This window comes from Pristiophorus japonicus, chromosome 3 (assembly GCF_044704955.1).
Source record: "Pristiophorus japonicus isolate sPriJap1 chromosome 3, sPriJap1.hap1, whole genome shotgun sequence".
Classification (NCBI taxonomy): domain Eukaryota; kingdom Metazoa; phylum Chordata; class Chondrichthyes; family Pristiophoridae; genus Pristiophorus; species Pristiophorus japonicus.
Genome location: NC_091979.1, coordinates 304981806 through 305009555, shown reverse-complemented (window position 1 = coordinate 305009555; position 27750 = coordinate 304981806). Strand labels below are relative to the sequence as shown.

Sequence of the window (27750 nt, the reverse complement as noted above, 5' to 3'; positions counted from 1 at the left end):
ACAAGAGGATGCGAAGATAAGAGTAAAGATGTTATACTGCAATTACATAGGGCCCTGGTGAGACCGCACCTGGAGTGTTGTGTACAGATTTGGTCTTCTTGCCTAAGGAGGGATGTGGTTGCCGTAGAGGGAGTGTAGCGAAGGTTCACGGGACTCATTCCTGGGATGGGTGGGGTAAGTGGGGGGGGAATTGTCCTATGGAGAGATTGAGTAGACTAGGTCTATATTCTCTCGAGTTCAGAAGAATGCGAGGTGATCTCAATGAAGCATACAAAATTTTTACAGTGCTAGACAGGGTAGTTGCAGGGTGGATGTTTCCCTTGGTTGGGGAGTCTAGAACCAGGGTCACAGTCTCAGAATAAGGGGTCGGCCATTTAGGACTGAGATGAGGAAAGATTCCTTCATTCAGAGGGTGGTGCATCTTTGGAATTCTCTACCCCAGAGGGCTCAGTTATTGAGTATATTTAAGACAGAGATCGATAGATTTTTGAATATTAAGGAAATCGAGGGATATGGGGATAGTGCAGGAAAGTGGAGTTAAGATAGAAGATCAGCCATTATCTTATTGAATGGCGGAGCAGGCTCGAGGGGCTGAATGGCCTACTCCTAATTCTTATGTTCTTATGTCACTGGCAGCCTGTGCCATAATAGTGTGTCATTCTCTAGCACTGACAACAAACCCCATAAAACAAATATAAACAGCGAACACGTTTAGTCAGAACTGTGCCCAGACCAGCTAATATCTGTCCTGAAATGCGAAGAATAATAGTCCCAGTGCCATGTCCACACTGTTGTCACCACTAAGAAGAGGTTTCATCTGGTTTTGACTTGTGCTGGGTACACTACGATGCCAGCAGCATACTGATGCAAGACCCAGAATTAACTTTGTGCTTGCATGGGAGCACAGTGGAAAAAGATGTCAACCAATAGTAGACTAAGATTTTTTTATAAATCTGTTTCTACCAAGCATGAATTTGGAAATTGGGCAGAGAATTATGTTTTGGCTGACAGTGCAACCATGTTAAATTGGATGAAAAAGTATTTCTTACAGTCATAAAAGCTACCAATTTAGCTAATTATTGGGGGTTCAATTCAATTTCATCAAGAATCAGCGCAAATTGGGCGTCATGTATGGAATTTAGACTAAGTCATAAAAATGTAAAAATTGCCAGCAAAGCAGAATTACATAAAAATTACAACAAGGAAACAGACCATACAGCCCAACCAGTCAGTGTTGGCGTTTATCCTCCACAGGAGCAGTGGTCCTAAATCCCATGTGCCTTCCCATTTATCGCCCTTTCGTTCAATCATCTATCGAACCTATGCTCATGGCCTCTGCTTCAACCACCATCTCTGGTTGTGCATATCACAGCCTCACAACTCTAAAAATAAGTTTCTCCTTCTCTGAGTGGAATGGAAAAGAATTTATGTTCTTTGGAATACAATGCTACATTTGTAATATAATGCAGCGGACATTTTTAGAGTGGTAAAGCAGCAAGTCTGGTCTCCATTGTTGAATGATACAATGTTATAACAAACTATGAGGGTACTATTACATAATAGAAAGAGCATATTTTGCAAAGTATACTTGTGGAAATATATATATGCTTATGACAAGTAGTGTATATTTATTGATGAAATATACAATCCAAAGCACGTGTTACATTAATATTTAGGTGAAGGGAGAATCGCAAGATAAAAAAGTGCAAGACAAATGATTCCAGAACCCCGTCAAAAAACATTTCAGATTGCACTGCAACACTCGGGACTAATGCACAATCTAGAAATAAAATGGGAAGAAAAAGTCATTCTACTCAAAACAAAAAGAGACACAGGACAAAGACTTATTCCAAACAGAGAAGTGTTATGACAAGTAGTAACATATTTGGATTAGAAACTGTATGAAAGTCAAATGAAGTTGTATTCACTGTATAACAAATAACCTTAAAACACATATGCATATCCACAAATACATTTTTAAGTGTTATATTACTCTACTAATCAAAGTTGAAAAATGTGTCTTTAAGTATAAAGTGGCTTGCGTAAAAAGTACTGAGAGATAGATAAATAATAAAACTGTGGAAGTTAGACTGCTACAAATGTACAATTTAGATATTTATTTACAGATATAATACAAAGAAGCATTAAGAGGATTAATCGGTGGAGATGCCCTCAATACAGAATCAGCCACGTTACCACCTGAACATTTTCATTAGTGAGCTTCAACCGACTTAGAGGTCTGAATCGTGACATTGTGATGCTGTAAAGATGACTAGTGGAACCTCACCAGTGTAGGACTCATCAGCCGGTGTGACAAACTGGCAGTATAACAATATACAGCATTTTTCAGGAGTGATCATACATCTGTCACTAAATTATCTGCCTGGTCTTGACGAAGCTAATGATTGAGCTTTAGGTTGAAATCTAGACTTTGGTAAAACTTTCACCATTTTAGATTGTCCATCCCATTAGGAAATTTCTCCTAACCTCTCTCTTCAGGTAATTCTAAAAGGCTCAACTCAGCTTCCTCAACTAAGTTGAGTATCATGAGTAAATACACATTCATGCTTTTGCTTCCCACGAAATTCACCAACAACTAGGTTTTTTTGGTCTTGGTTTAGCAGTTTGTAGCGATCCCTTTAAGGAACACTGATTTGGCCCCATTCCAGTCAGTGCGAGTGGGCGGGGCTTGTACTGTTAAGGCACCGTGCATTTGTGTATCAAAATTGTATTGAGGTCCCAAGTACATCATAGGCCCCTGATTTAGGAATATTGACAAGGCTCCTGCTTATTTTAAGACCCCCTGCAACATTGCAGCCGAAGCAAAAATAGTGGGATGTTGGCAGTCTTAATTTTGATATTCATCTAATAATAATAATAAATAGTAAAACGTACCAAGGCGCTTAATGATGATGCAAGATGCAAGTTGGCCTCTATATCTTTTTTATATGACTTTAGAGATAGAGAAACTCATTGAAACATTGGCTTTGGTTAGCTGTAACTTTAAGGGAATTCTTTTGACTTTGTGACATGGGAGAGTAGTCAATACATGAAACCACCCAGATAACATCCAGTTTCACTGAGGTCAGTTTTTTATGTAACAGCACGCAGGTTGTAAGTCAGCCAGGATGTAGTCATTTGTTTTTTTTTTAAAAAAGATAATTGACATAGCAATCTCTGGAAGGACACAAGGGTATTTTATTCCGAGATTCGAAATAACATTAAGAAAAGCTTCTATTAAAGTCAGCTGGCAGAAGCAATCAAGTCATCAGAAAGTCAAGTGACCCTGTTCGTACCCATCTCTATTAATACAAACAGTTAAACATCTTAACTGCCTGAATATTGAAAGGGTTCCATTTGATCTTCGAATAAGCTTGATTCAACACCAAAGAAAAGGCAGACATAATTTCCACCACTTTCGGCAGAGGTGGAAAACAGGCAGCTATGAATCGCTGCCCAATTTTCCTTTCTCTCGACTTCACCCGAAGGGGCAGTTGGGGACTCGGTCTAACAATTCATCCAAAAGACAGCAACTCCGACAATGCAGCACTTCCTCAGTACTGCACTCAAGTGTCGGCCAAGATTATGTGCTCCAACCTCGGGAGTAGAGCGTAAACCAACAACCTTCTGACCCAGACACAAGAGATCTATCATTGAGCCAAATCTGAGGCTTTTAACAAAAATGTGGCTGAAGGCTTTGCTGCCAATAGTGGGGAGAAAGGAGGGGGAAGGAATAAAGAACTGGACTCAGGGAAATGGACTGTTTAGGAGGGGTAAATGGGATGGAGGAGCTTGGGCCAAGGGGGGGTAGGGCAAGACTGTGGAAGAATTTATAGACAAGTATCTTAATTTAATTTCTCATCAATATAATGCCCCTCGGCAACATCATCCCAAAACGCCTCTCTCAATCCCTCCACAGCCTCTGATTTGTCATGCTGTTTGTCCGACACCCGATATTGGATGAGCAGAAATTTTCTCTAATTAAATATTAGGAAGATCAAAGCTCTTGTCTTTGGTCCCCGCCACAAATTGTGTTCCCTAGTCACCGACTCCATCCCTCTCCCTGGCAACTGTCTGAGGCTAACAAGGCCAATCACAACCCTGCCGTCCTATGTGACACAGAGCTGAGCTTCTGACCCCATATCCTCTCAATCCGCCTCCATAACATTGCCAGTCTTCGCCCCGCCTGAGCTCATCTGCTGCTGAAACCCTCATCCATGCATGTGTTACCTCTGGACAGATTATTCGAATGCTTTCGTGGCCAGCCTCCCTTGCACTATCTGCAAACTTGAGGTCATCCAAAACTCTGCTGCCCGTATCCTAACTCGCACCAAGTCATGTTCACCCACATACTTGCTGACATACATTGGCTCCTGGTCCGGCAATGCCTCAATTAAAAAAATCTCATCCTTGTTTTCAAATTCCTTCATGGCCTCGCCCCTCCCGATCTTTGCAACCTCCTACAACCCTCCGAGATTTATGCACTGCTCCAATTCTGGCCTCTTGCGCAGCCCCAATTTTCATTGCTCTACCATTGGCAGCCATGCCTTCAGTTGCCTAGGCCCTAAGCTCGGGAATTCTTACCCTATACCTCTCTCTCCTCCTTTAAGACTTGCATTTATATAGCGCCTTTCACAACCACCGGACATCTCAAAGTGCTTTACAGCCAATGAAGTACTTTTGGACTGTTGTAATGATCCTCCTTAAAACCTACTTCCTTGGTCACCTGTCCAAATAGCGCCTTATGTGGCTCGGTGACAAATTTTGTTCGATAACGCTCCTGTGAAGCGCCTTGGGACATTTTACAATGCAAGTTGTTGTTATTGGGGTACAGGAAATCAGTGAAGGTCAAGAAGCACAGAGGTAAGACAGGTAACTTATCTACTTTCACTGACATTTTCTTATGTTTTAAGTGCAGTATTTACAAAGGTTACATATCGCCATGTTAAAAGCCAATCTCCAGTCACCAACAAGATGGAGACAATGCTATCAGATGGTGCACGAGCTGACCTCTCTGTAATGGCACAGAACTGTCACTGGCATAAACGGTAATCAGCAGGTCCTGTGCTTCTCCATACATGCCGCTGCTGGAGGGCATGTTCACAAAACAATCTGCTGATGTGTGAGGACAAGGAACAATAGTCACCTACAAGTTCTCTGAACCACTGCAAGTGTGGTGTTAGGAATGCCCAGTGCTCCATTCTCTGGATGGTTAATTCTTAACATTAGGAAACTGCAGAGTCCCAGTGCACTTTTTAAAGATAGTTTTGCATGGAGTTAGTTAGCTGCTATATCGGAGGGCCAATTTTACAAATGTGTGCTACTGGCAGGGATCCTTGCCTGCCTGCTGGGCCTATCAGGAAATCAGGGACCTGCTGCCTGCGATCCTCCATTCATTCATTTTAATGGCTCCTTGCCAGTAGCACCGCATTTCTAAAATAAGTCTATTGGTGCTAAACCCAAACAATGTTTGACAAGAGATGGTCTCATACCTCCTGGCTTCAGTGCATTGGTAGTCAGAGTAAACTACCATTCCGGTGTCGAGGTAAAAGTACAAGGACAATGTGCGAGTTTATGATTATTCTACAGCAAGTGGACAGAGGAAAAGTTCTCCCATATAAAAAGGAATTAAAAAGATGTCCTGAGGATAATTTTCATAAACGCTGGTTTTATTTTAAGGAGTTTTACTGTTTGGAATATTGTACAATGAGGTCAAAATTGGGCATTGTTGTGTTTGCCTGTGTCCATTAGTCAGCAGTTGTGTGGAAGAGATCATTATTTATGCTTATTGCCGGTTTGTTTGTGGTGGAACGGGCACAGAAGTGGCACAGCAGAGACCGTTAAAGGAAGAGGTTCCTAATTGATTGGAAGCTCAGCAGCGATTCAAGGGCAGGATGGCTAAGCTCTTAGCTCCAGTGGAGGAGCAGCGTACCTTGTTGTGTTTGGGGCGTTGCCAGGGCTGCTTGCCGAGTTAGTCAAGTGCAGGTTGCAGTTGGTGGCGATGATTTTGGCAGCCTCAGATGGTCAGTCTTGTCACAGGATCTGGGGACTTTGAGAACACTTCCATAGATCGTGGGAGCAGATGAGAAGGATGGTTTGTGGACTCACAAAGATTGCCATGCTAAGAGTAAATCCAGTTTGTCCATTTTTGAGTACATGAATAAATATCAACAAGAGTTCACTTGCAGCTAAGTTTTACTAAGGCAGCATGCAAAGCAGTCAAACAACCTTTCAGCTCTTTGACACGTGCACATGCATGCCCCTGTTGGAGCATGACAGACTTTGTTGCTGGCACAGGAAATCTTGCATATAAATTTTGCAAGCGAAAATGACCAAACATGCTATGAACAGAAGCTACTTACCTGTTGTGTAATTCATTAAAGGTGGCACATTGGTTGGGTATTTAGTTCTCCCTGCTCTCCCAAATTTCAGGGTACGTAGGTTTTGTACCTGCTTACAAGAAAAAGTCACACAACAGGTGGGATCAACAGTGGATGGAGCAGGCTCGTGGGGCTGTATGGCATACTCCTGCTCCTAATTCTTATGAAAGCTGGGTAATAGTTGGCCATCACAACTATCGCCCAATAGCTTGCTATGAGGTCACTACCCTCCAAATTCTGGGGTTTGCGGTCAGGTGTCACCCAAGTTCAGAGCTAATACCTTCTTTTATTCATTATTATTTCTCTTCCTACTTGCTCATTCATTCACTAATGTATAGGCATACCTGCACTTCAGCACCAACAACACACAATGGGGTATGATTTTCATCTTCCTGCAGCCCTGTTTCTAGGAACCCAACACTGCTGCCAGCTGCTCTGAAATATCCCAAAAAACATGAATACTGCTCCTGCCCGCACAAAAATCTTCCCATCCACCGCTAAGTGAGCTTGCCAGGATTGCCTCCCTTCCCCCTTTAAAGGCTTACTTCCAACTGAGCTCCAGAGGAGCAACCTGAGGTAGTATTAATAAACTTGCTGTTTGAGATATATGCTGTTGCTTGAAAGGACCCAATAGCATAGAAGTTCACGTAACAGCTGCCACCAGTCATTCTTGTCATGGGACATTTGTAGGCTGTGATTAAGGTGATGGTATAATTTAATTGGCTGCCTCTATGAAGTGACAACAGTGAAGGCAGATCTCATCTAACAAGTCAAGGTAGCTGCGCCTTGGTCTGTATAATGAGAGGTTGGATAAAAATGGGTGTGGGCAGTCCAGCTCAGGCATTTATGCACTTTCCTCTTATTCCTCATCACATCCTCCTTCAAAATATCAAAGGGATGTTCATCTTCTTAAATTACAACTGCCAACAAACAATAGATGCAAAATATGACCCTGCCCCACAAAAATTGGAAAAAATGCCAAAAGTAGGCCTAAAGGCAAACCCATGCAACTAAAATTATACAGAAACTATATAAACTACTTAATGCAGGAAAACTAATTTGCAAAGTTATTAATGGCACTCATTTACCAAAACAGCTAACCAGTGCTTCTCTCCAGCACTCATTTTAAATGGGCTGGTCAGGCATTTTAGAATAGGTGCTCAATGTCTTCAGCACATTCCAAGAGTAAAAGAAAAACGCCACACTCTGAACATCAGATTCAAAACAGACCCAAGGCCTGCTCCTCCAATTCTTTTGCCGGCACTTAAATATACTGTCCAGAATACAACTGAGCAGAGTAGGATTTATGGGTTACAGAACTCTGGAAGGTAACTACCGGGGCAGGAACACAATTAGATTGCGGTGTTAAGTGACTGCAAAAATGTTGTGATTATAAGGTGGTGGTAAAAGCCCCACCTTTCCCACTTTAGCCTCCCACATTATTCCAATCAAGCGAAATAAAATTTCTGAAGAGTATTCACTCAGCAGCTCTTATTTTCTTGCCTATTTTTTCCATCTCCTTCAACTTAACTCATTTCTATTTTAAAGTTTTTCTTTGTGCTCATCTTTCCCATACCTTTTCACTGCTTTACTTTGCTATTCTCATTCAATCTTTTACTGCCTGACTGAGATGACTGTGGAAATATCAGAAAGAATTCACGATTAATAAGAATTTAGCTCAGGCTTGAGTTTAAACCGGTAGACTTAGTGTCTCTTGCACTGAAAACAGCAGGCACTGACCTCAGGGTGAAGGAGATAAGGATAAAAGTTGCAGAAGGTAAAGCCAAATTCAAAGGAGTCACCATGTGTAAGAGATAGTGTGTGAATAATGGATGTTCAGTTAACAGGGTCCCTACAAACGCTAGTTAACGAACAAAAGATCAATTGCAGGAATAACAATGGGCTGAATGGGAGGGAGGTTTAGCTTAGCAGAAACACGCTGTAGGAACAGCAGGGGTGGGAAGGGATGGAAAAGACCTAACTGCTCAAGATATGGAGCACACACCAGTAACAAAGGCACCAGCATTGGTAATAACTCATGGAGGCAAGACAGGGTTACGATAACAGAAGAATGTATATGTACAAAGTTCAAATGTCAGCAGAATCTGTCGAAACCAACACGTGTTTAACAGCGAGAAGAATGGGTATAACTAGGCACAAGATTTGGAGGAAGTTAGCGAGAACCTAGGAGCAACACGCGACAGCAAGAATCTGGGGTAGAATCCCTCAACTGAAGTCGGATGGAGCTTGATCACCTCGGATCGAATCGGGTAATTTCTACATAGGTTGTGAGTCCTAAATTCTGTAATCCATACATGCTCCACCTCACAGTTGATAAGCTCCTCTCTGGAGTGGAGCTAAACTACAGAACCAGTGGGAAGCTGTTCAACCTTCGCCGTCTCCAGGCCAGGTCCAAGACCACTCTAACCTGTCGTTGAGCTACACACAGAGGCTGAACTCCAGGACATAGTCGACGTATTTACCGAGGCGTATGAAAGCATGGGCCTTACGCTAAACATCAGTAAGACAAAAGGTCCTACACAAGCCTGTCCTCACCGCACAGCACTGCCCCCCAAACATCAAGATCCATGGCGTGGTCCTGGACAACATGGACCACTTCCCCTATCTCGGGAGCCTCCTATCAACAAGAGCAGGCATTGATGATGAGATCCAACACCGCCTCCAGTGAGCCAGTGCAGCCTTCGGCCGGCTGAGGAAAAGAGTGTTTGAAGATCAGTCCCTCAAAACTGTCACCAAGTTCATGGTCTACAGGGCCGTAGTAATACCAGCCCTCCTGTATGGCTCAGAGTCGTGGACCATGTATAGAAGACAGCTCAAGTCGCTGGAGAAATACCAACGATGTCTCCTCAAGATCCTGCAAATCCCCTGGGAGGACAGACACACAAACATTAGCGTCCTCGTCCAGGCCAACATCCCCAGCATTGAAGCACTGACCATACTTGATCAGCTCCGCTGGCCTCGTGATTGGCATGCCAGACACGAGACTCCCAAAGCAAGCGCTCTACTCGGAACACGTCCACGGCAAATGAGCCAAGGCGGGCAGAGGACACCCTCAAAGCCTCCCTGATAAAGTTCGACGTCCCCACTGACACCTGGGAGTCCTTGGCCATAGACCGCCCTAAGTGGAGGAAGTGCATCCGGGAGGGCGCTGAGCTCCTCGGGTATCGTCACTGAGAGCATGCAGAAATCAAGAGCAGGCAGAAGGAGCATGCGGCAAACCAGGCTCTCTGCCCACCCTTTCCCTCAACGACTATCTGTCCCATCTGTGACAGAAACTGTGGTTCTCGTATTGGACTGTACAGCCACCTAAGAGCTCATGCTAAGAGTGGAAGCAAGTCTTCCTTAATCCCGAGGAACTGCCTATGATGATGAATCCATATAGGTTGTGAGTCCTATATTCTGTAGTAACTAATGAGCAGTGTTTGTTAAAGCATTTATTAAAGATAAGTTGGCTTGTGAATCTAGTCATAGTCTTTTGTTCAGGTTAAACTTACAGTGGGAACCCTAAAAGAAAAACTGCGAACCTATTTGTTCGATCTTCCGAACATCAAGTGAATTCGGCGCACCATGACCTTTGTACGTCATCCAACAGTTTTCCCATTTTTTCTAGCTTTTTATAAAATTATTTGTAGGCCATTAACTGCCACTCTTGTGTTCTCCCCACCTCTTCATTTTGTTCAGTCCGATAAAGGCGCTCATTTGTCTTTTAGTTTCCAATTCTGATGAACAGTCTACACCTGAAACATTTATCCACCTTTTTACTTTTCAGATGCTGTCAGATCTACTGTACATTGCCAGCATATTTTGTTTTTAATTGAAAGATATCACACATTGCAACAAATAGGAAGCACAGTTACTCAGTTAATGGTGTCGACCTAATTAGAGGGAGATTGAAAGGAATCTTGGAGTGACAGTACAGTCAACTCTTAACAGGGAATCTTCTGACTTTATGCTCTCAAATGGAAGCCTTACTGGAAATTTGTGCACGCACTGGAAAATTATGCTGAGTACAGGGCCCAATTTTCAATATGCAAGTCAAGTTCCCCACTGGAAGTGCAACATCATAAAATTGCCCCCAACTGGTCCAGATACTGTGAAGCATGAATTATTGAAGCTAATAGAAAGGTGGGTTACAGCACCAAGTCAGTAGATTACAAGTTTGAAGCCACCATGGTGAAACTGTACATTGCTCTGGAGCCTTTAATTCAGTTCTGACCACCACGGCACTAGGGAAACATCCTTGCTCTGCAGAGATTTTCCACAAGACTGATCTCTAGCATCAGAAGACTGAGTGAAAGAATAGTCTAGAAAAGCTTGAACTTTTCAGCCAGACGAGAGGGAAATCTTATGGAGGTATACAAGAGTGCGGGGGAATGGGGAGTGGCTGCTAGTGCGGTTATAAGAACATAAGAATTAGGTACAGGAGTAGGCCATCTAGCCCCTCGAGCCTGCTCCGCCATTCAACAAGATCATGGCTGATCTGGCCGTGGACTCAGCTCCACTTACCCGCCCGGTCCCCATAACCCTTAATTCTCTTATTGATTAAAAATCTATCTATCTGTGATTTGAATACATTCAATGAGCTAGCCTCAACTGCTTCCTTGGGCAGAGAATTCCACAGATTCACAACCCTCTGGGAGAAGAAATTCCTTCTCAACTCGGTTTTAAATTGGCTCCCCCGTATTTTGAGGCTGTGCCCCCTAGTTCTAGTCTCCCCAACCAGTGGAAACAAGCTCTCTGCCTCTATCTTGTCTATCCCTTTCATGATTTTAAATATTTCTATAAGATCATCCCTCATCCTTCTGAACTCCAACGAGTAAAGACCCAGGTTGGAGAGGATTTAAACTAATTTTGCAGGGGTTTGGGCACCATGATGTAGCAGTAGAAAGGAGAAACAAGGAGCACAAAAGATTGTGAGAGACAAATAGCACTAGAGTAAGAAATAGTACAGTATTAGATGGGGTCAGACCGAGAGAGAATACAAGATCTAAGATAGGTTTACAGTGGAGGTGTGTAAATGCACGAACGTGGTAAATAAGGTTGGTGAACTGCAGGTGCAAATAGCCACATGGGAATATGATGTTGTGGCAATAAGAGAGACCTGGCTCAAAAAAGGGCAGGATTGGATACTAAATATTCCTGGATATAGGTGTTGAGGAAGGAAGGAAAGAAAGAAGGTATTGACCAAGGAGAAATTTATAGTGCTGGAGAGAAAGGATGTCCTGGAGGGGCCAAGGACAGAATCTATTTTGCTTAGAGTTAAAAAAACAATAGTGGTGCCATTACACTACTAGGTGTATTCTCTAGGCCACCAAATAGAGGAAGGGTGGGGCCAATTAGAGACCAAAAAGGAGACCTAAGTATGGAGGGAGAGGTACAAAATGAGTTCTTTGCATCTGTCTTTACCAAGGAAGAAGATGCTGCCAAAGTCTTATTGAAAGAGGAGGTAGTTGAAATACTGGATAGGATAAAAATTGATAAAGAGGAAGTACTAGAAAGGCTGGCTGTACTTAAAAGTAGATAAGTCACCAGGACCGGATGGGATGCATCCTAGGATGCTGAGGGAAGTAAAAGGTGGAAATTGCACAGGTACTGGCCATAATCTTCCAATTCTCCTTGGATACGGGGGTGATGCCAGAGGACTGGAGAATTGCAAATATTACACCCTTGTTCAAAAATGGGTGCAAGGATAAACCCAGCAACCAAAGGCCAGTCAGTTTAACCTTGGTAATGGGGAAGCTTTTAGAAACAATAATCAGGGACAAAATGAACAGTCACTTGGACAAGTGTGGATTAATCAAGGAAAGCCAGCACAGATTTGTTAAAGGCAAATTGTGTTTAATTAACTTGATTGAGTTTTTTGATGGGCTTCAACTTTGCTGGCAAGCCTATGGAATAAAAGGGACAGTGACAGCATGGATACAAAATTAGTTAAGTGACAGGAAACAGAGTCGTGGTGAATGGTTGTTTTTCAGACTGGAGGAAGGTACACAGTGGTATTACCCAGGGGTCGGTACTAGGACCACTGCATTTCTTGATATATATCAGTGACTGGGACTTGGATGCATAGGGCACAATTTCAAAATTTCCAGACGACACAAAATTTGGAAGTATAGCGAACAGTGAGGTGAATGGTGATAGACTTCAAGAGGACACAGATAGGCTGGTGAACCGGGTGGACACGTGGCAGATAAAATTTAACATAGAAAAGTGTGAAGTGATACGTTTGGTAGGAAGAACGAGGAGAAGCAATATAAACTAAACGGTACAATTCTTATGGGGGTGCATGAATAGAGAGACCTGGGGGTATATGTGCACAAATCACTGAAGGTGGCATGGCAGGTTGAGAAAGCGGTTAAGAAAGCATACGAGATCTGGGCTTCATAAATAGAGGCAAAGAGTACAAAAGCAAGGAAGTTATGATGAACCTTTATAAAACACTGGTCCTGCCTCAACTGGAGTATTGTGTCCAATTCTGGACACCACACTTTAAGAAGGTTGTAAAGGCCTTAGAGTGGGTGCTTAAACAATTTACAACAATGATTCCAGGGATGAGGGACTTCAGTTACATGGCTAGACTGGAGAAGTTGGGGTTGTTCTCCTTAGAGCAGAGAAGATTAAGAGGAGATTTGATAGAGCTGTTCAAAATCACAAGGGGTCTAGACAGACAGAGTAGATAGAGAGAAACTGTTCCCATTGGCAGAAGGGCCGTGAACCAGAGGACACAGATTTAAAATGACTGTCAGAAGAACCAAAGACAACATGAGGAAAAACTTTTTTTTAAAACGCAGGGAGTGGTTAGAATCGGTTAGGATTTACGCAGATGCTAACTACTCCCTGCATAAAAAATGTGCAGGCAGATTCAATCGTGGTTTTGAAAAGGGAACTGGATAAGTACCGGAGGAAAAGAAATTGCAGGGCTACAGGGAAAGGGTGGGGGAGTGGGACTAGCTGAAGTGCTCTTCTCGAGCCAGCACAGGCTCAATGGGCCGAATGACCTCCTTTTGTGCTGTAACCATTCTATGAATCCATTCTACTCTATATTAAGCAGAATAGATAAGGAAAATCTGGAACATGTTAAACCATGACTGCAGAACAAGGTACTAACAGGTAAAAGACAAGCCCAGCACTGAAGTCAAGAAGTACTTCAATGCAAGAGATGATGAATAGGTGCAATGGGGTCTTCCCAGTAGGGTAGTAGTGGCAAACTCTGGAATCATTAACGAGACAGTTGAATACTTTTGATAGCAAAAACTAGATTTCTATTGAAGGATGTGCTTGATGGGTCTCCTTGGCCTATAGTTACCATTGTGTAACAGCCTGAAGCATAAACATGGAGGCAGGTAGTATTAATAAACACAAGATGGTGTTGGAAAGTTTTATGGTGAAAGAAAAAATTGAGGAGAGACAGAGTATAGTATGGTATTTTTTGAACTATGAGACTGACTTGATGGGCCACAATAGTCTTTTCCAGTTCTGTACATTCTTGTATAACTATGCACTTGGTTAAAGACATGGCGCACAATACCAAAAGCATAACACCTCTGTGACATACGAGGCTCATAAATTCCCCGTAAAGTGAGGCTTGGGTGGATGAAGGGAAAGTTACACTCAGGAACTTCATCTGTGGACTGTGGCAGCCAAGTCCCTTTCATCTGTTATGGCCCTGTGGAGGATACCTCCATACAAGGGTCTTTTTCCAAGGATTTTGTTGCACATCTTCTGTTTCGAAGCCACCCTTAGCTACACCAGTATCCTCGTGTTGGGCAGAGACCAGCTCCTACATCACTATGGCTTGCTGTTGCTCCAGCTCAAAGGTGAAGACATGGATGATTCATATGCGGAAATGTTAAACAATGTTTTGCTTTATTCTTGATGGACTATATGGAAAATGAACAAAAAAGAAAAATACTCAATAACTGATCAACAGACATTCATTAACGAGCATCACACATTATTGGGATGCACGTTATACAATATGTATTGGTAATAGCTGAAACAGCAACATGTGAAGTGATCGAGGCAGAGTTATTAAAAAACTTACCAGAATCACAAATGTCAGGTGGGGCTGCTCCTTGTTCTACAGGATGCAGTGGTTGGGGCACCTTCATTTCTGCACAAGCCATTATTTCCTCTTTGCCCAGGTTGAGTCTTTCAAAGTAAATCTCTTGTTATTTTTTTTTTGCCTTGCCATTTGTTGCAAGTTTTTGCACTTCCTACAATCTTCAGGCATTCCACTAAGTTTTGCTTTCTTTGCAGCAGTACACCCATCTTTTTAATGGGTTTTAATAGTTGATTGTTTGGGGATTTGGTGCGCAGAATAAATCTTGGCAGTTAACAAACAGATATTTTCAGTGGGACATTGGAAAACTTTGGTTTCCTTTGTGTGTCTGTATTCAGTGCCATTCTCTGCTCTTTGCCAACTTACAAATGGAGATAATCCACCATGCACAAGCAAATTGGCTGGTATTATATTTATTGCGTCCACTTATTACAGTTAAGTTCTGAATCTGCATCTTCCATCAGAAAAACAGGTTTGTGTTGAAAGACGCAGCAAAAAGTAGCGGATGGTTATTTTATTATCCCTTCCTCCCACATCTGTCCACAATCTTTCCAGAGGCAACTTGGAAGATTCAAATTTAGATATGTAGTAACAATTAGAATCAGAGTTATATAAAGTATGACTGACTATATAAAGGAGCAAAATTCACTTGTATGTGTAACAACTTGCATAAGAATATTACATCAGGATTATAATTACACTATGTGCACTTGTACTGAGATACACATGCCTTTTATTGCATGGATGTTATATAGTACCTTGCTAAGGGGCGTCGTGCACGATTTACAGCCTCAAGATCAGCATAACGCAAGTCCAGCTGACAGCCAACTAAGACAACAGGTGTTCGTGGGCAAAAGTGCTTGATTTCAGGAAACCACATTGTTCTTACATGGTTAAGGGAATTGGGATTAGCAATTGAGAAGCACAGGACCACCACATCAGACCTGAAAAATGAAAAAGATTGCAAAAGGTTATTTTGGATGTTTATGCAGTTCTTCACTTTATCATCAAGATCATTAACATTTTTCTCTCAGCAGTGCATATCATTTCCTTCCATGCAAAATTGGTGCCATACTGCATATGAGCAGAAAATACTGAAACATAAATATCTAGTCATGCACTTCCTCCTGGTAGTACTAGAACTAACTTTGCTACATTACCTCATGTGGTATGTCCACAATGCTGGTATGAGTTAGTTTCCCCGAGGCAGTATTTACTTTGGCTCTCATTCTCTGTACAAACGTTAATAAAAACAAACGTTTTGATTATATTTTTAGTTTGAAAAGTAATATTTAATGTTCTATTATTTTTAGTTTGAAGAAAATACTTTTTAAACATGTTAAGGTTATTTTAATATATTTTCTGTATGCCATTTCTGCCTCAGCCTTCTACTATTCTAGGGAATAAGTTTTAGTTAAGTATTTTTCTGTAAAATAAAAAGCATATAATAATAATCATACTCTTAAGCCATTTAAAGCTAATCAAGCTTTATATAACCAGCATAAAATGTATAATAAAATATATTTAAAACAAACTAACAGAAAAACTTTCTTTTTAAAAGGATGTATATCATTTTTGATGACCTAACGAGGCATTCAGAAATGAGAAGTTTTTTTCTTTTTTTAAATGCCTTTCCAAAGTTTCACTTCTGATATCAGTTACCTTGAACAAAACACAGGTAAAAATGTGTTAAAGGTGACATAGTGTAGCTTAATAGGTTGACACACTTTTCAATATTTGCCTAGACAGATGAGATGAATGCCCCCACTATCTGATGCGCAGGTCAAGGCTCTTAATCCATTTTCCAGTGACCACAAGTCCAAACAAACACAACTGCCCATAATTTAACACTAATTGTGCAGGCACACTCAGAAAATCCATACTGCTGGATAGTGAGGGAGATGGAGTTGTACCTATAAAATAGCGAGTGCTTGTCTAAGAAATTGGGTAAATGACATTGTTTGGGAAGCTCTGCACCACCTCAGACCTATGAGCGTTCGCTGCTGTGACTGAGTGTCCCATTTTAACTCACTCTCCCAAAAAAGATGCTGTCATTTTAATATTGCTTCGAAGTGTTTCTCTTTTTAAAAAAAAAAATCCAAAATCCAAAATGCAAGAAGAAGAAACCATGACTCATGAAATCTATGACTGCACAAACTTAAGTGTTTCATTTACCGTATCTTGAATGTGGGTCAGAGGAAACCGTATAAACAAAAACAGGTTCAACAAACGCTATAGATTGTTGACAAAATAACAAACAATTTATTTTACAGTTGAGCAATAAATTCATGCAAAATGTTTGTTCAGAAAGGTTTGGCATGTAGATAATGGGAAAAATCAAGAAACTTATAATTTTCCTTGACATTAATTTTCAGAATGAATGAAAAGTAGAAGGAAAGAAAATTTGAAATAAATCTCCCCTTGAATGTTAAGTTTTTGTCATGCAAGTGTGCTAAAATTGAACTGTGGAGGTGCCTCGATTTAAATTAAAGCCCCCTTTATTATACTGGGTTGCCTTGTAACATGAACAAATCAATTCTCTTGGAAATGCAGGCAGCAAAACGTTTCATGATTTTCACTGGAGACTTCCAACTGAATATGATAGAGGATAGCTAAACAGTATGCGCTGGTGGCACTTGGCACTGGTTGCCATTTTGCGTCTGGGCTCTCTGCTTCCCAGTTCGGAACAGTCTCCCAACATTCTGGCCAAAGCTGTAAAGTCACATGCACGCACTTTTCCGTTATGTTGAATCTACTTAAGAGGGAGTTAAAATTACACGGTAGTAATTGCATCAAGAGACTTTCCTGAAATTATAAAACAGTAAGAGTAAACCTTCAGGAGAATTGGAAATGTCACCTGAACCCCAAGATAAAAATATTGCTCTCAATGATTCCCAGGGCTTTGTGACTTTGTAAGATTTGGTCGACAAGAATCAAAAGATCATTTCTTACCAGGAGTGGCTGCTCACTATGTGTTGAGCTGCAAAAAAGTACATTTCACACTGTATACAATGAGGTAATTTGGTAGACTGAATGAGTTGACTGTAGTTTGAAGTCTAAAGGTGCTTTTATATTACAGGAGTGCACTCGACTGTAGACGTGTGGCTCTGTGCCATCAGCTGAACTCAATGTCGACAGTTGAAGCTGCAAGGAATCGACAGTAGGAAACAAAATGTATCTCTGAATTTGCTGTCACTAAGCTCAGCAGAGTAAAAATGAGCAAGCACTCTCATTATGTGATCTCACAGAACCAGATCTGGTCTGCTAATATGTGATTTGTGGTGAGCTTTAAAGCAGATTCTATATCCCTTATTGTGACCTCTATTAGAAGAATGGATTTCTTTGTGGCCTCATCAGGAAGATGTGTGGCATCTCAGTACTTAAAGTCTACTGGAGAAGGACAAACAGCCAAATTTATTGCATGCTGGACATACAGTGGAGCTTGTGCCTGTGGAGACCAGAACCCGTCATCAACTGTAAAAACGGGGAGGGTTGCAAGAAATTATCCTCTCTAACAATGAACATAAACATTTGTAAGTGCCTTTGGTTATCCAATAGCTTTGGCCTCCAGAGCAGTATAACACCATGGTGATACTTTAACCATGAAAAAAAAACTTTTGCCTGTTAGTAGTTGTACCACATTGGAATCTGCACCAATCAACTTCACTTCACATTGTATGGTACAGTGACTCCCACGGTGGTCCAGGCTCGCAATTTCCCAACTACTTTCTGGCTCATTTCATCACTGCCCTTTTTTACATTATTTAACTATTCTTTCAGTTCTGGCTTACTTCCTGACATCTCAGTCCTCAATGTATCTTGTTCACTGTCCCACATCCACTACAATAACTTACAAGTGAAAATTAAAAATAAAACTAGAATTAAGGAGTTTTGACATGAAATTACTTCAGACACACTGGTTATTAAGAATGCTTATTTCCAGGACTAGATTGCTGTGGGATACTGCATACGCCAAGATATTTTAGTATGACTGATTGTTTAAAAAAAAACAGTAAAAACTTTAGTTCCCCCTGGAGATAGATTTTAAATGTTTACATAAAAGGTGAAATGGGATTTATGAAAGTGGAATGCTACATCTCAGATAACATTATAGTGAGGGCACACTATATACTGCTGTGCTAATTTGTACACTATTATTGTTGTTGTAACATTAAAATATTTAGAAACATTGAAATATTAAACTATATATGTATATACATGAAGACGACATGAAGTTATTGTCGACTGTTGTGTCTAGTGCATTTGTGTGTATGGCTCCCCGCTGGAGTGGAACTACAGAACCAGTGGGAAGCTGTTCAACCTTCGCCGTCACCAGGCTAGGTCCAAGACCACCCCAACCTCTGTTGTCGAGCTACAGTATGTGGGCGACGCCTGCGTCTGCACACATTCAGAGGCTGAACTAGTCGATGTATTTACTGAGACGTACAAAAGCATGGGCCTTACGCTAAACATCCGTAAGACAAAGGTCTCCCACCAGCCTGTCCTCGCCGCACAGCACTGCCCCCAAGTCATCAAGATCCACGGTGCGGCCCTGGACAACGTGGACCATTTCCCATACCTCGGGAGCCTTTTATCAGCAAAAGCAGACACTGATGAGGAGATTCAACACCGCCTCCAGTACGCCAGCGCAGCCTTCGGCCGCCTGAGGAAGAATGTTCGAAGACCAGGCCCTCAAATCTACTACCAAGCTCATGGTCTACAGGGCTGTAGTAATACCCGCCCTCCTGTATGGCTCAGAGACATGGACCATGTACAGTAGACACCTCAAGTCACTGGACAAATACCACCAACGATGCCTCCACAAGATCCTACAAATCCCCTGGGAGGACAGATGCACCAACATCAGTGTCCTCGTCCAGGCCAACATCCCCAGCATTGAACACACTTGATCAGCTCCGCTGGGCAGGCCACATTGTCCATATGCCAGACATGAGATTCCCAAAGCAAGCGCTCTACTCCGAACTCCTTCATGGCAAACGAGCCAAAGATGGACAGAGGAAACATTACAAGGACACCCTCAAAGCCTCCCTGATAAAGTGCAACATCCCCACCGACACCTGGGAGTCCCCGGGCAAAAACTGCCCTAAGTGGAGGAAGTGCATCCGGGAGGGCGCTGAGCACATCGAGTCTCATCGCCGATTGCATGCAAAAGACAGCGCAGGCAACGGAAAGAACGTGCAGCAAACCTGTCCCACCCTCCCTTACCCTCAACGACTGTCTGTCGCACCTGTGGCAGGGACTGTGGCTCTCTTATTAAGACTGTTCAGCCACCTAAGGGCTCATTCTAAGAGTGGAAGCAAGTCTCCCTCGATTCGGAGGAGGAGACGACGACGACGACGACGACGAATGATGGATGATGATAGATGATGATGATGGATGTATGGCCCAAGAAATATACCCAAGGTGCCTGTCATCGCTCAGTAAATGGTCATGGCAGAGTAATGGTTGAGGGAGGATTTTAGGTTTGATAAAGTTGATTGCAGTCAAAGTCATCAGCAACCACTGGCAACTATCAGTCAGTTGTTTTAATCAAATCAAGATCTGCAGTTACCTGTGAGAATGTATACACACATTGAAGTTGAGAATGTGGGAAAATGTATAGGGATAGTGGAATTGAACAAAGGATTCATGGAGGAATAGCCTTAAGAATGTCAGACTGCAAATGTTACAACATTGATACAACTAACAGACTAGCTCCAAGGTCTTGCTAAGTCACACCAGTAAACTTGAAACAAGAAAGACTCTGAAAGGCTCCTTTGTGTAAAAACAGCCCATACAGATGTCGGCTCATGAGTGGACAAAGGGAAGGAGGGATCAAAGGGGATAGGCTGAATTGAATGTCACTCTAATTGTATCTTGTACTGAAATGTATAACCGTTGCGCCATTACAATGTTAAGGCACTTGTCCGTAGGGAGTGGGTGCGCTCTATAGGGAGAGCATTCCTTCTGTCTGATAAGTCCCGGCCGGTGAAACAAAAGAATAAAGTCTGCTTGGTTATAAGCGGCAACGGTGTTCGACTCAATGAATTCGCTGAACCAGATTGAGGGAAAAGAATCCACATTTACATTTGGTGTCAGAAGTGGGATCTCAACAGACGACTGCCGAAAACTTGCGAATTAAGAGCCAGACTAGCCTTGGACGAGACAGGAGGAAAGTGGCCACTGGAGTGAGTATAATTTAAATACCGCTCCAGTTTCCTTCGGTTTCAAAAGTCTGAGGAAAGTTTGGCCACTCGCTGGTTTTCAGGTAGTGTCTGAACGAGATCCAGGATAATCTGGCGAATACCTTCTAAACTTAGAATAGGGAAGGATAGGGAAATCGCGCGGCGACACGAACCGGGCGGCGACTCGGAAGGATAGGTTAGAATAGGTAAATCTGGAACCTGGAACAAATTAAGTAAGGCTTACCGCACGGAGACGCGGAGGGATTGCGCGGCGACGCGAACAGGAAAACCGCGGGGCGATGCGGAGGTTAGGGAATTAAGTAAAATTAAGCCGCGGGGCGATGCGGGACTGTGTAAATTTAAAATTGTACTTATTTCAGGTACGGCGTCGATCTTGTATATCACTTGGTCTGCCTAGGCTCTGGATAAGATAACTTAAACCACCGCGGGGCGACGCGGGGACAATCGGGACGAATTAGGACCCTGATCCTATGCGGGGCGACGCGAGGATGGGTAATTTAGATAAAACTACGAATTCCTTGAAAGGTCATGGATCCAAAAATATAGCCGGCCAAAACAATTAATAGGAAAGAAGAGAGACTTTTGTGAACGTCTGTTTTAAATGAGAAGTGCTTGTGTGATTTTGACTGTGGATATGAAAGCTTTGTGAACGTCTGTTTTAAATGAGAAGTGCTTGTGTGATTTTGACTGTGGATAAGAAAGCCTGTTTGGGAAACCGGGGAGTTGTGGTTTGTTTTAGCTCCACCCACTTTTTCAAAGAGTGAAAGTTTTTTTAACCCTTCGTAGTGTTGTCCTGTATGTGGGAAGTTTAAGAGTGTGAACCTTGAATTACATATATTCGGATGATAAGTTACGGAGTTAGGAAATGCACAAAGGATAGGTTTGTTGAGTAAAAGATAAAAAATACATGGTCCCGGTGGTTGAAAAAAAAAGAATTTATTTGACACGCTCACTTACTTGTCGAAAGAAAACATGCAATGATTAATTACATTGGGTTGAAAGACATAAATTTAGTCTCGGAATGAGATAAAGAATGCCTTTTAAAAAAAAAAGCTTCTAAGCTCAAAAAAAGTTTTAACTAAAGATTGAAATTACACAGTTTGAATTGGGATTTTGAGATATTCAGAGAAGGCACAGCAAAATACTGAGGTGGATTCAAAATTTTTTAAAATTATTATATTAAATCTGCAGTTTAGAAGAGACAGTATAACACGACCTTGAGACTGGAACAATTGAGATAACGAAAAGCAGCCCTCAGCCTACGTGCCAGACTTCCCTCTAGTTATGGAAAAGACGAAAAAAAAGATGCAACCTTGAAAGAAAACAAATTGAACGAATTTGAAAGAAAAAGTGTCGATTGTCTGAGATTTTAAATTAACAAATTTACCGAGACCCGAGCCCTCTGTAAAATACAAAACCTAATTTGAAGAAAGGAGATCTTAAAAAAAAAAGACATAACGTACTAAATAGGTGCTGAAAGGAAAAAAAATGTTCTGAGATTTTAAATTATGAGAAAGTTCCACTGCAGTTTGAAAAGATGCATCACTTCTGTCGAGTTGGCAGGAGAACGCCACTAAATTAGGGCTCTCATTAATGGAAGGATATGTTAAAACCGTAGACGTCTTAAAGAAAGAGTGCGCGCACGAGAAACGTACTAAGAGTTCCACTGGGACCTCTGAGAAAGGTATCGATAGACTACGTAGTCAAATGGTTGGCTTTGCATTTACCGAGGCTGATGACGAAATTGAATTTCAGTAAACAAATAGCTATTAAAAATGTGTGGTCTCGTTTTAAATCAATTTAAAAAAAATCTTTGGCAAGTACTTGAATTAGAGTTTAAAAAATTGGAGTTTAATCTAAATGCTGCCTTTCCTGATGAGAAGACTTTTATTATGACGGCTTTACTAATGATTTCTGCTGTTTAATGGATTCCTAATTTATAAGCAAGTTTTGAAGGCACAAAGATTTTTTTTTCAGATGATTACGTGAAGTCACGTAATGACATCAGGTCTTCTTACAAACCTGTAAAGGAGTTAACCCTTTCCATTGACAGCCGTTTTATACTGAACATTATTAATTTGGATTTCTTAATAGAAAAAAGACTCACCTAACAGAGGAAATGGTGCGATAGTCAGAATAAAATAAAAACAGAACTAGCTTATGTAATAATACTTGCCTGATACAATAAAGAAATAGATACTCAAACAAAACAAATTGAAGAGTTAAAAGGCTAAGATAAATAAGCTGAAAGAGATCCACAAACCCAACCTAACCCTGACCTCTGATTTCACGGAGTGACCTCGACATGCATGGATAAAAGATGAGTCAGACTAAAAATCCTGCAAAGGATAAGTTAGCCTCGGAAAAACCAATGCCAACCATCCAAGATGTCATTAAAGCACAGGAGGACGCTCCTGAAAAAGATAAACTGTTGTGGAAAAATTATGCATGTACTTATGACAATGTTTCTAAACTCTGGACCACTCCCGCGGAACAGACTTGCATGTCTGACGAGTTGGCCCTATGGGTTACTGAATGTATGCATTTTGCTACTCATTGTGGAGCAAGGACAACAAGTGACACATTTTTGGCTATTTGGTGGCACCCTAGACTCCAGGCGCTGGCCCAGAACATCAGTAGTCGCTGCCTTGTTTGCCAACAGCATAATCCAGGGAAGGGAGTCCCCTGTGATTGGGGTAAGACGCCCCTACCCGAAGGTCCCTTTGTGACATTGCAGTTGGACTACATTGAGTTGCAAAGAGTTCAGTGTTACAAATATGTGTTAGTAATAGTAGATGTGTTTAGCAAATGGATCGAAGCCTACCCTACCCTGGACAATAAGGCTCAAACTGTTGTTAAGGTGTTAATGAGGGAAATTGTTCCTAGATATGGTATCCCAGCTCGACTGAGTTCCGATAATGGCCCTCACTTTATTGGCCAAGTTAACAAAGAATTCTGTTCCCAGATGCGCATTAACCAGCAGCTGCATTGTGCCTACCGACCCCAAGCTGCGGGACTAGTTAAACGTGCTAATCAAACTCTTAAAACCAAGCTTGCAAAACTGGTAGCATCAACCGGACTCAATTGGCTCAAACTCCTTCCCATAGCCCTATTCCAGATCCGAACTACTCCCACCGGTAAGGCTAGACTGACCCCCGCTGAGGTCATTTATGGTAGGCCCCTTAGGACCCCCTGGAATCAGAATGTCCCCTCCACTGTCCAATTCCACCACATGACTGAGGAAATGAACACCTATGTTCTTTTTCTGACTCAGGCTCTGTGAATAGCCCACAACCAGGTTAGAGATGCTCACCTCGACCTCCCAGTTTTACCCGAATTGTCCCTCGTGGCACCAGGGAAGTATGTCCCGATTAAGAAATGGATTCGGAAGGGATTAGAGCCACGATGGGAGGGGCCTTTTCAGGTGTTACTCACTACCCCCACTGCAGCCAAGGTTGAAGGGAGAAGTGCCTGGGTTCACCTGCACCACTGCAAGCTCACCACCCTCTAACGAACCTATTTTACTGGTTATTCTAACTCCTGTTTCTGTTCCAGACTTCCTCTTCTCCATAGCTGAACAAGGTCCTTCCTAGAAGCGTCCTGACTAACCGAGTGAGTCCCGAGGAGAACAGTTTGAACTCCTACCCGTAGTGATAGACAACCAGCTGCACCGACGGTGACCTGAGAAGAGAGGTGAAAAAACCGAACTCTTTGAATCAGCAAAATATTCGGACTATTTATCCTTGTCCATAGAGACACTACAAGAAACATTTTGTTCCCGAGTAATAAGATGAAACTGTGTCTGTGTGCCACAGTCTGTATAGTAGCGTTGGTGTACGTCAGGTGCGGCACATGGGAGGGGAGACTGAAGCGAGAGCTCCATGTAAACACCTTTTTGTATATGTGTTATGTTTATGCGCGAAAATGGGAACTTTTCTAGATGCTGGGTGTGCTCACATATCTCTATACATTCCAAAGGGGGAATTCCTTTGCGCCCCGTTCCACTGACCCTAACTGAGACTGTCAAGTGGCTTCTGAGCCAGACTAGCATGAGAGGAGGGGGGCCAATATGAAAGATGAAAGGCAGGTCAAGATGTTGGTCTGGGAGCAACCAGCCTGCCCTTCGGAGCTTTCCCTCAACTGTGAGAGAGATAATAACGATACTTGCTTCTCACGTATCCCTCTTGCTTTCAAAGATTGCAATCTAACAGGTATCGTCAGAGGGATCACGGAGGGCAGGAGGAGCATCATACCGTTACCGTGTGGACAACCACGGGGACGTCACTAAGTGGGAGAGTGCTGGGTACCCCATTAGTCAAACGTTCCAGGGATGGTACCAGCCACCCTACGACCGTGAAAAGGAACCCCCATTCTTAGCCCTGACTAATACCTCGGGGATCGGGAGGCCAACCGGGAACATATGTTTAACCCGAAATGACACCAGCAGCAAGGGACATATCATAGGGTACAGCAATTGCCCACACAGGTGCACGAGTCACTATCCTCTCTCACCTTCCGAATAAAACAGGTGGAGGTCTGTGGGCCCAGTCTTAGGACCCCGACACAATATATCAGAAGGCAGCGTATAATGGCACGTATTTTGTGTGCGGTCATCGGGCATACCCCTGGTTGCCTAGGTGATGGACAGGGTCCTGCTATCTGGGATATGTGGTGCCATTTGTGCGGCAAATACGTACCCTGGCGGAAGCACATGCCTCCAGCCGACACAGGTGAGCCCTCACCCTCGCCGAAAGGTTCTTTGAGGTCATGATGTTCCCATTCGGGATAGGACGCAGCATGGATGAAGTACAGAACCTAGAGAGAGTATTGGAACAGATAGCTAACTATACCACTGAAGCTCTGGAGGACATCACGGCCGAAATGGTAGCAATGCAGACCGTAGCATTACAAAACCGAATGGCCCTCGATTATCTGTTAGCTGAGAAAGGGGGAACGTGTGCCCTGATAGGATCTGAATGTTGAACTTACATTCCCGATAGTTCAGAAAACAACCAATCTCGCTGATCACATAAGAAGGGAGGTGAAGAAGTTATCCACGCCAGCAGGAGGATCTAGCTTGTTTGATTGGCTATCGGGTGGATCCTGGGGATCCTATCTAACGCATGGGGCAATTATTCTCATCGTAGTAATAATTACCTGTTGCTTGATTGTTGGTTGCTTTAACCTTTGTTGTAAAGTCATGATGGCAAGGTTAGCAAACCCTCTTGTGGTCACGGGCTCCCGGGTTATGATCCAGCAAACTAAAGACCTACTCGACAAGGAGGATCAGGAAAGAGAGTGTGAACGGCTGAATGCTATACTCCTAGAATAATCCTAAGGGTTATCATGGAATGATAAAAGGGGGGAATGAGAATGTATACAGACATTGAAGTTGAGAATGTGGGAAAATGTATAGGGATAGTGGAATTGAACAAAGGATTCATGGAGGAATAGCCTTAAGAATGTCAGACTGCAAATGTTACAACATTGATACAACTAACAGACTAGCTCCAAGGTCTTGCTAAGTCACACCAGTAAACTTGAAACAAGAAAGACTCTGAAAGGCTCCTTTGTGTAAAAACAGCCCATACAGATGTCGGCTCATGAGTGGACAAAGGGAAGGAGGGATCAAAGGGGATAGGCTGAACTGAATGTCACTCTAATTGTATCTTGTACTGAAATGTATAACCGTTGCGCCATTACAATGTAACGGCACTTGTCCGTAGGGAGTGGGTGCGCTCTATAGGGAGAGCATTCCTTCTGTCTGATAAGTCCCGGCCGGTGAAACAAAAGAATAAAGTCTGCTTGGTTATAAGCGGCAACGGTGTTCGACTCAATGAATTCGCTGAACCAGACTGAGGGAAAAGAATCCACATTTACACCAGCAGCTTTCTGTTTTAGGGCTTCTTATTTCCTGCAGACTTCTGACACACGTGGTTTGTCTGCAGCCTGGGCACAAATTCACCATTGATATTTTTGGACAACTATCCATACTCCTTAAACCAGGGGCATATGACTGAATCCTCTTATATTCTGTTCTTCTCTATGGACTGCAGATTGTGTCCCAACTTATTTATAGTAAGCAATTCAATTAAAACCTTGCAGGTCAGAAGTCAAGTAATAGCGAAGGAAATTGTATAAAAGATTTCACAGCAGCTTGGTGCAAATGAAGCAAATAACTTGAGAGTGGATTACTGTGTATGATGTCTATAGGAATACATGACATTATAAAAATAAACCTTCAATTAGAACTGATTTGGAAAGATGGGCAAGTGACTTTGGATCAAACTCACTTTTAAAGGGGCATGTACTTTTCTAATACAAAAGCAAAATTAGATGGAACAGAAGCATTTGCCTGTTGCCTCATGGTAGGGAGGAAGAGGGGAATTTGGTCTCATGCCTGCCTATAGGTTTACCGCTACTTGCCCAAATCAAGCCATGACATAGGTCTTGTTACACTGGCAACAGCTTTTTAAGGCATAAATTGTCACAAGTACACTGTGATTCATAAGTTAGCTCTCAGATTGATCTCATTATTCAGTCTTCTGCATTCATGGGATTTTAAGAATTGACATTCTGTAGTAACCGATTTATTATTATTCAGACATACATATACACAAATTCTGACATAGCGCAAATGCCCTCAAACAGACTCTCTTCAAAAAAAAGGAGCAAGTCAAATGCAAACAGTTGACCAATCTTGCTAATTTGGGCCTAGCTCAGCTATAAGCAAGTATCACATTTTATTGACATGTTAGATGGAAGGAACAAAAGAACTATTTGCAGAAGCCATCATAAAACACCCAACCCTGTAAAGCACAGTTCCTGTCAGCTAGCAGCATTCCCAAGAGCTCTAGAGAAGTCACAGCCCAGATGGTTCCATCCTCATTTTTCAAGGGGATCTGCAGCAGACAGCAGAAATTGATGTAAACTAACAAATAAGGTACACATAAAAAATATAGTCCTTCCACTGAAATCCATAAAATAGATGAGGTACCTCATTCATAAATATTTGAACTGAATTGAAAATTTGTTACATCTTGCTAATTTGTTACATACTAATTACTAGCAACCTTGAGGG

General features: G+C 42.3%; 1 protein-coding gene across 5 annotated transcripts in view; it reads right to left on the bottom strand.

The window, feature by feature from the left end:
- The window catches only part of rhobtb1 (Rho related BTB domain containing 1), a 90705-nt gene that overhangs the window by 38702 nt on the left and 24253 nt on the right, over positions 1 to 27750 (bottom strand). For 2 of the 5 annotated variants that reach the window (XM_070876856.1, XM_070876855.1), the window contains one exon: positions 15222 to 15407. In XM_070876856.1, the coding sequence (XP_070732957.1) occupies positions 15222 to 15407 (186 nt within the window). Of the gene's footprint in view, positions 1 to 15221; positions 15408 to 15623; positions 15696 to 24185; positions 24368 to 27750 lie in introns of those variants that run through there. The other 3 variants (XM_070876858.1, XM_070876857.1, XM_070876859.1) reach the window with 3 other exon arrangements.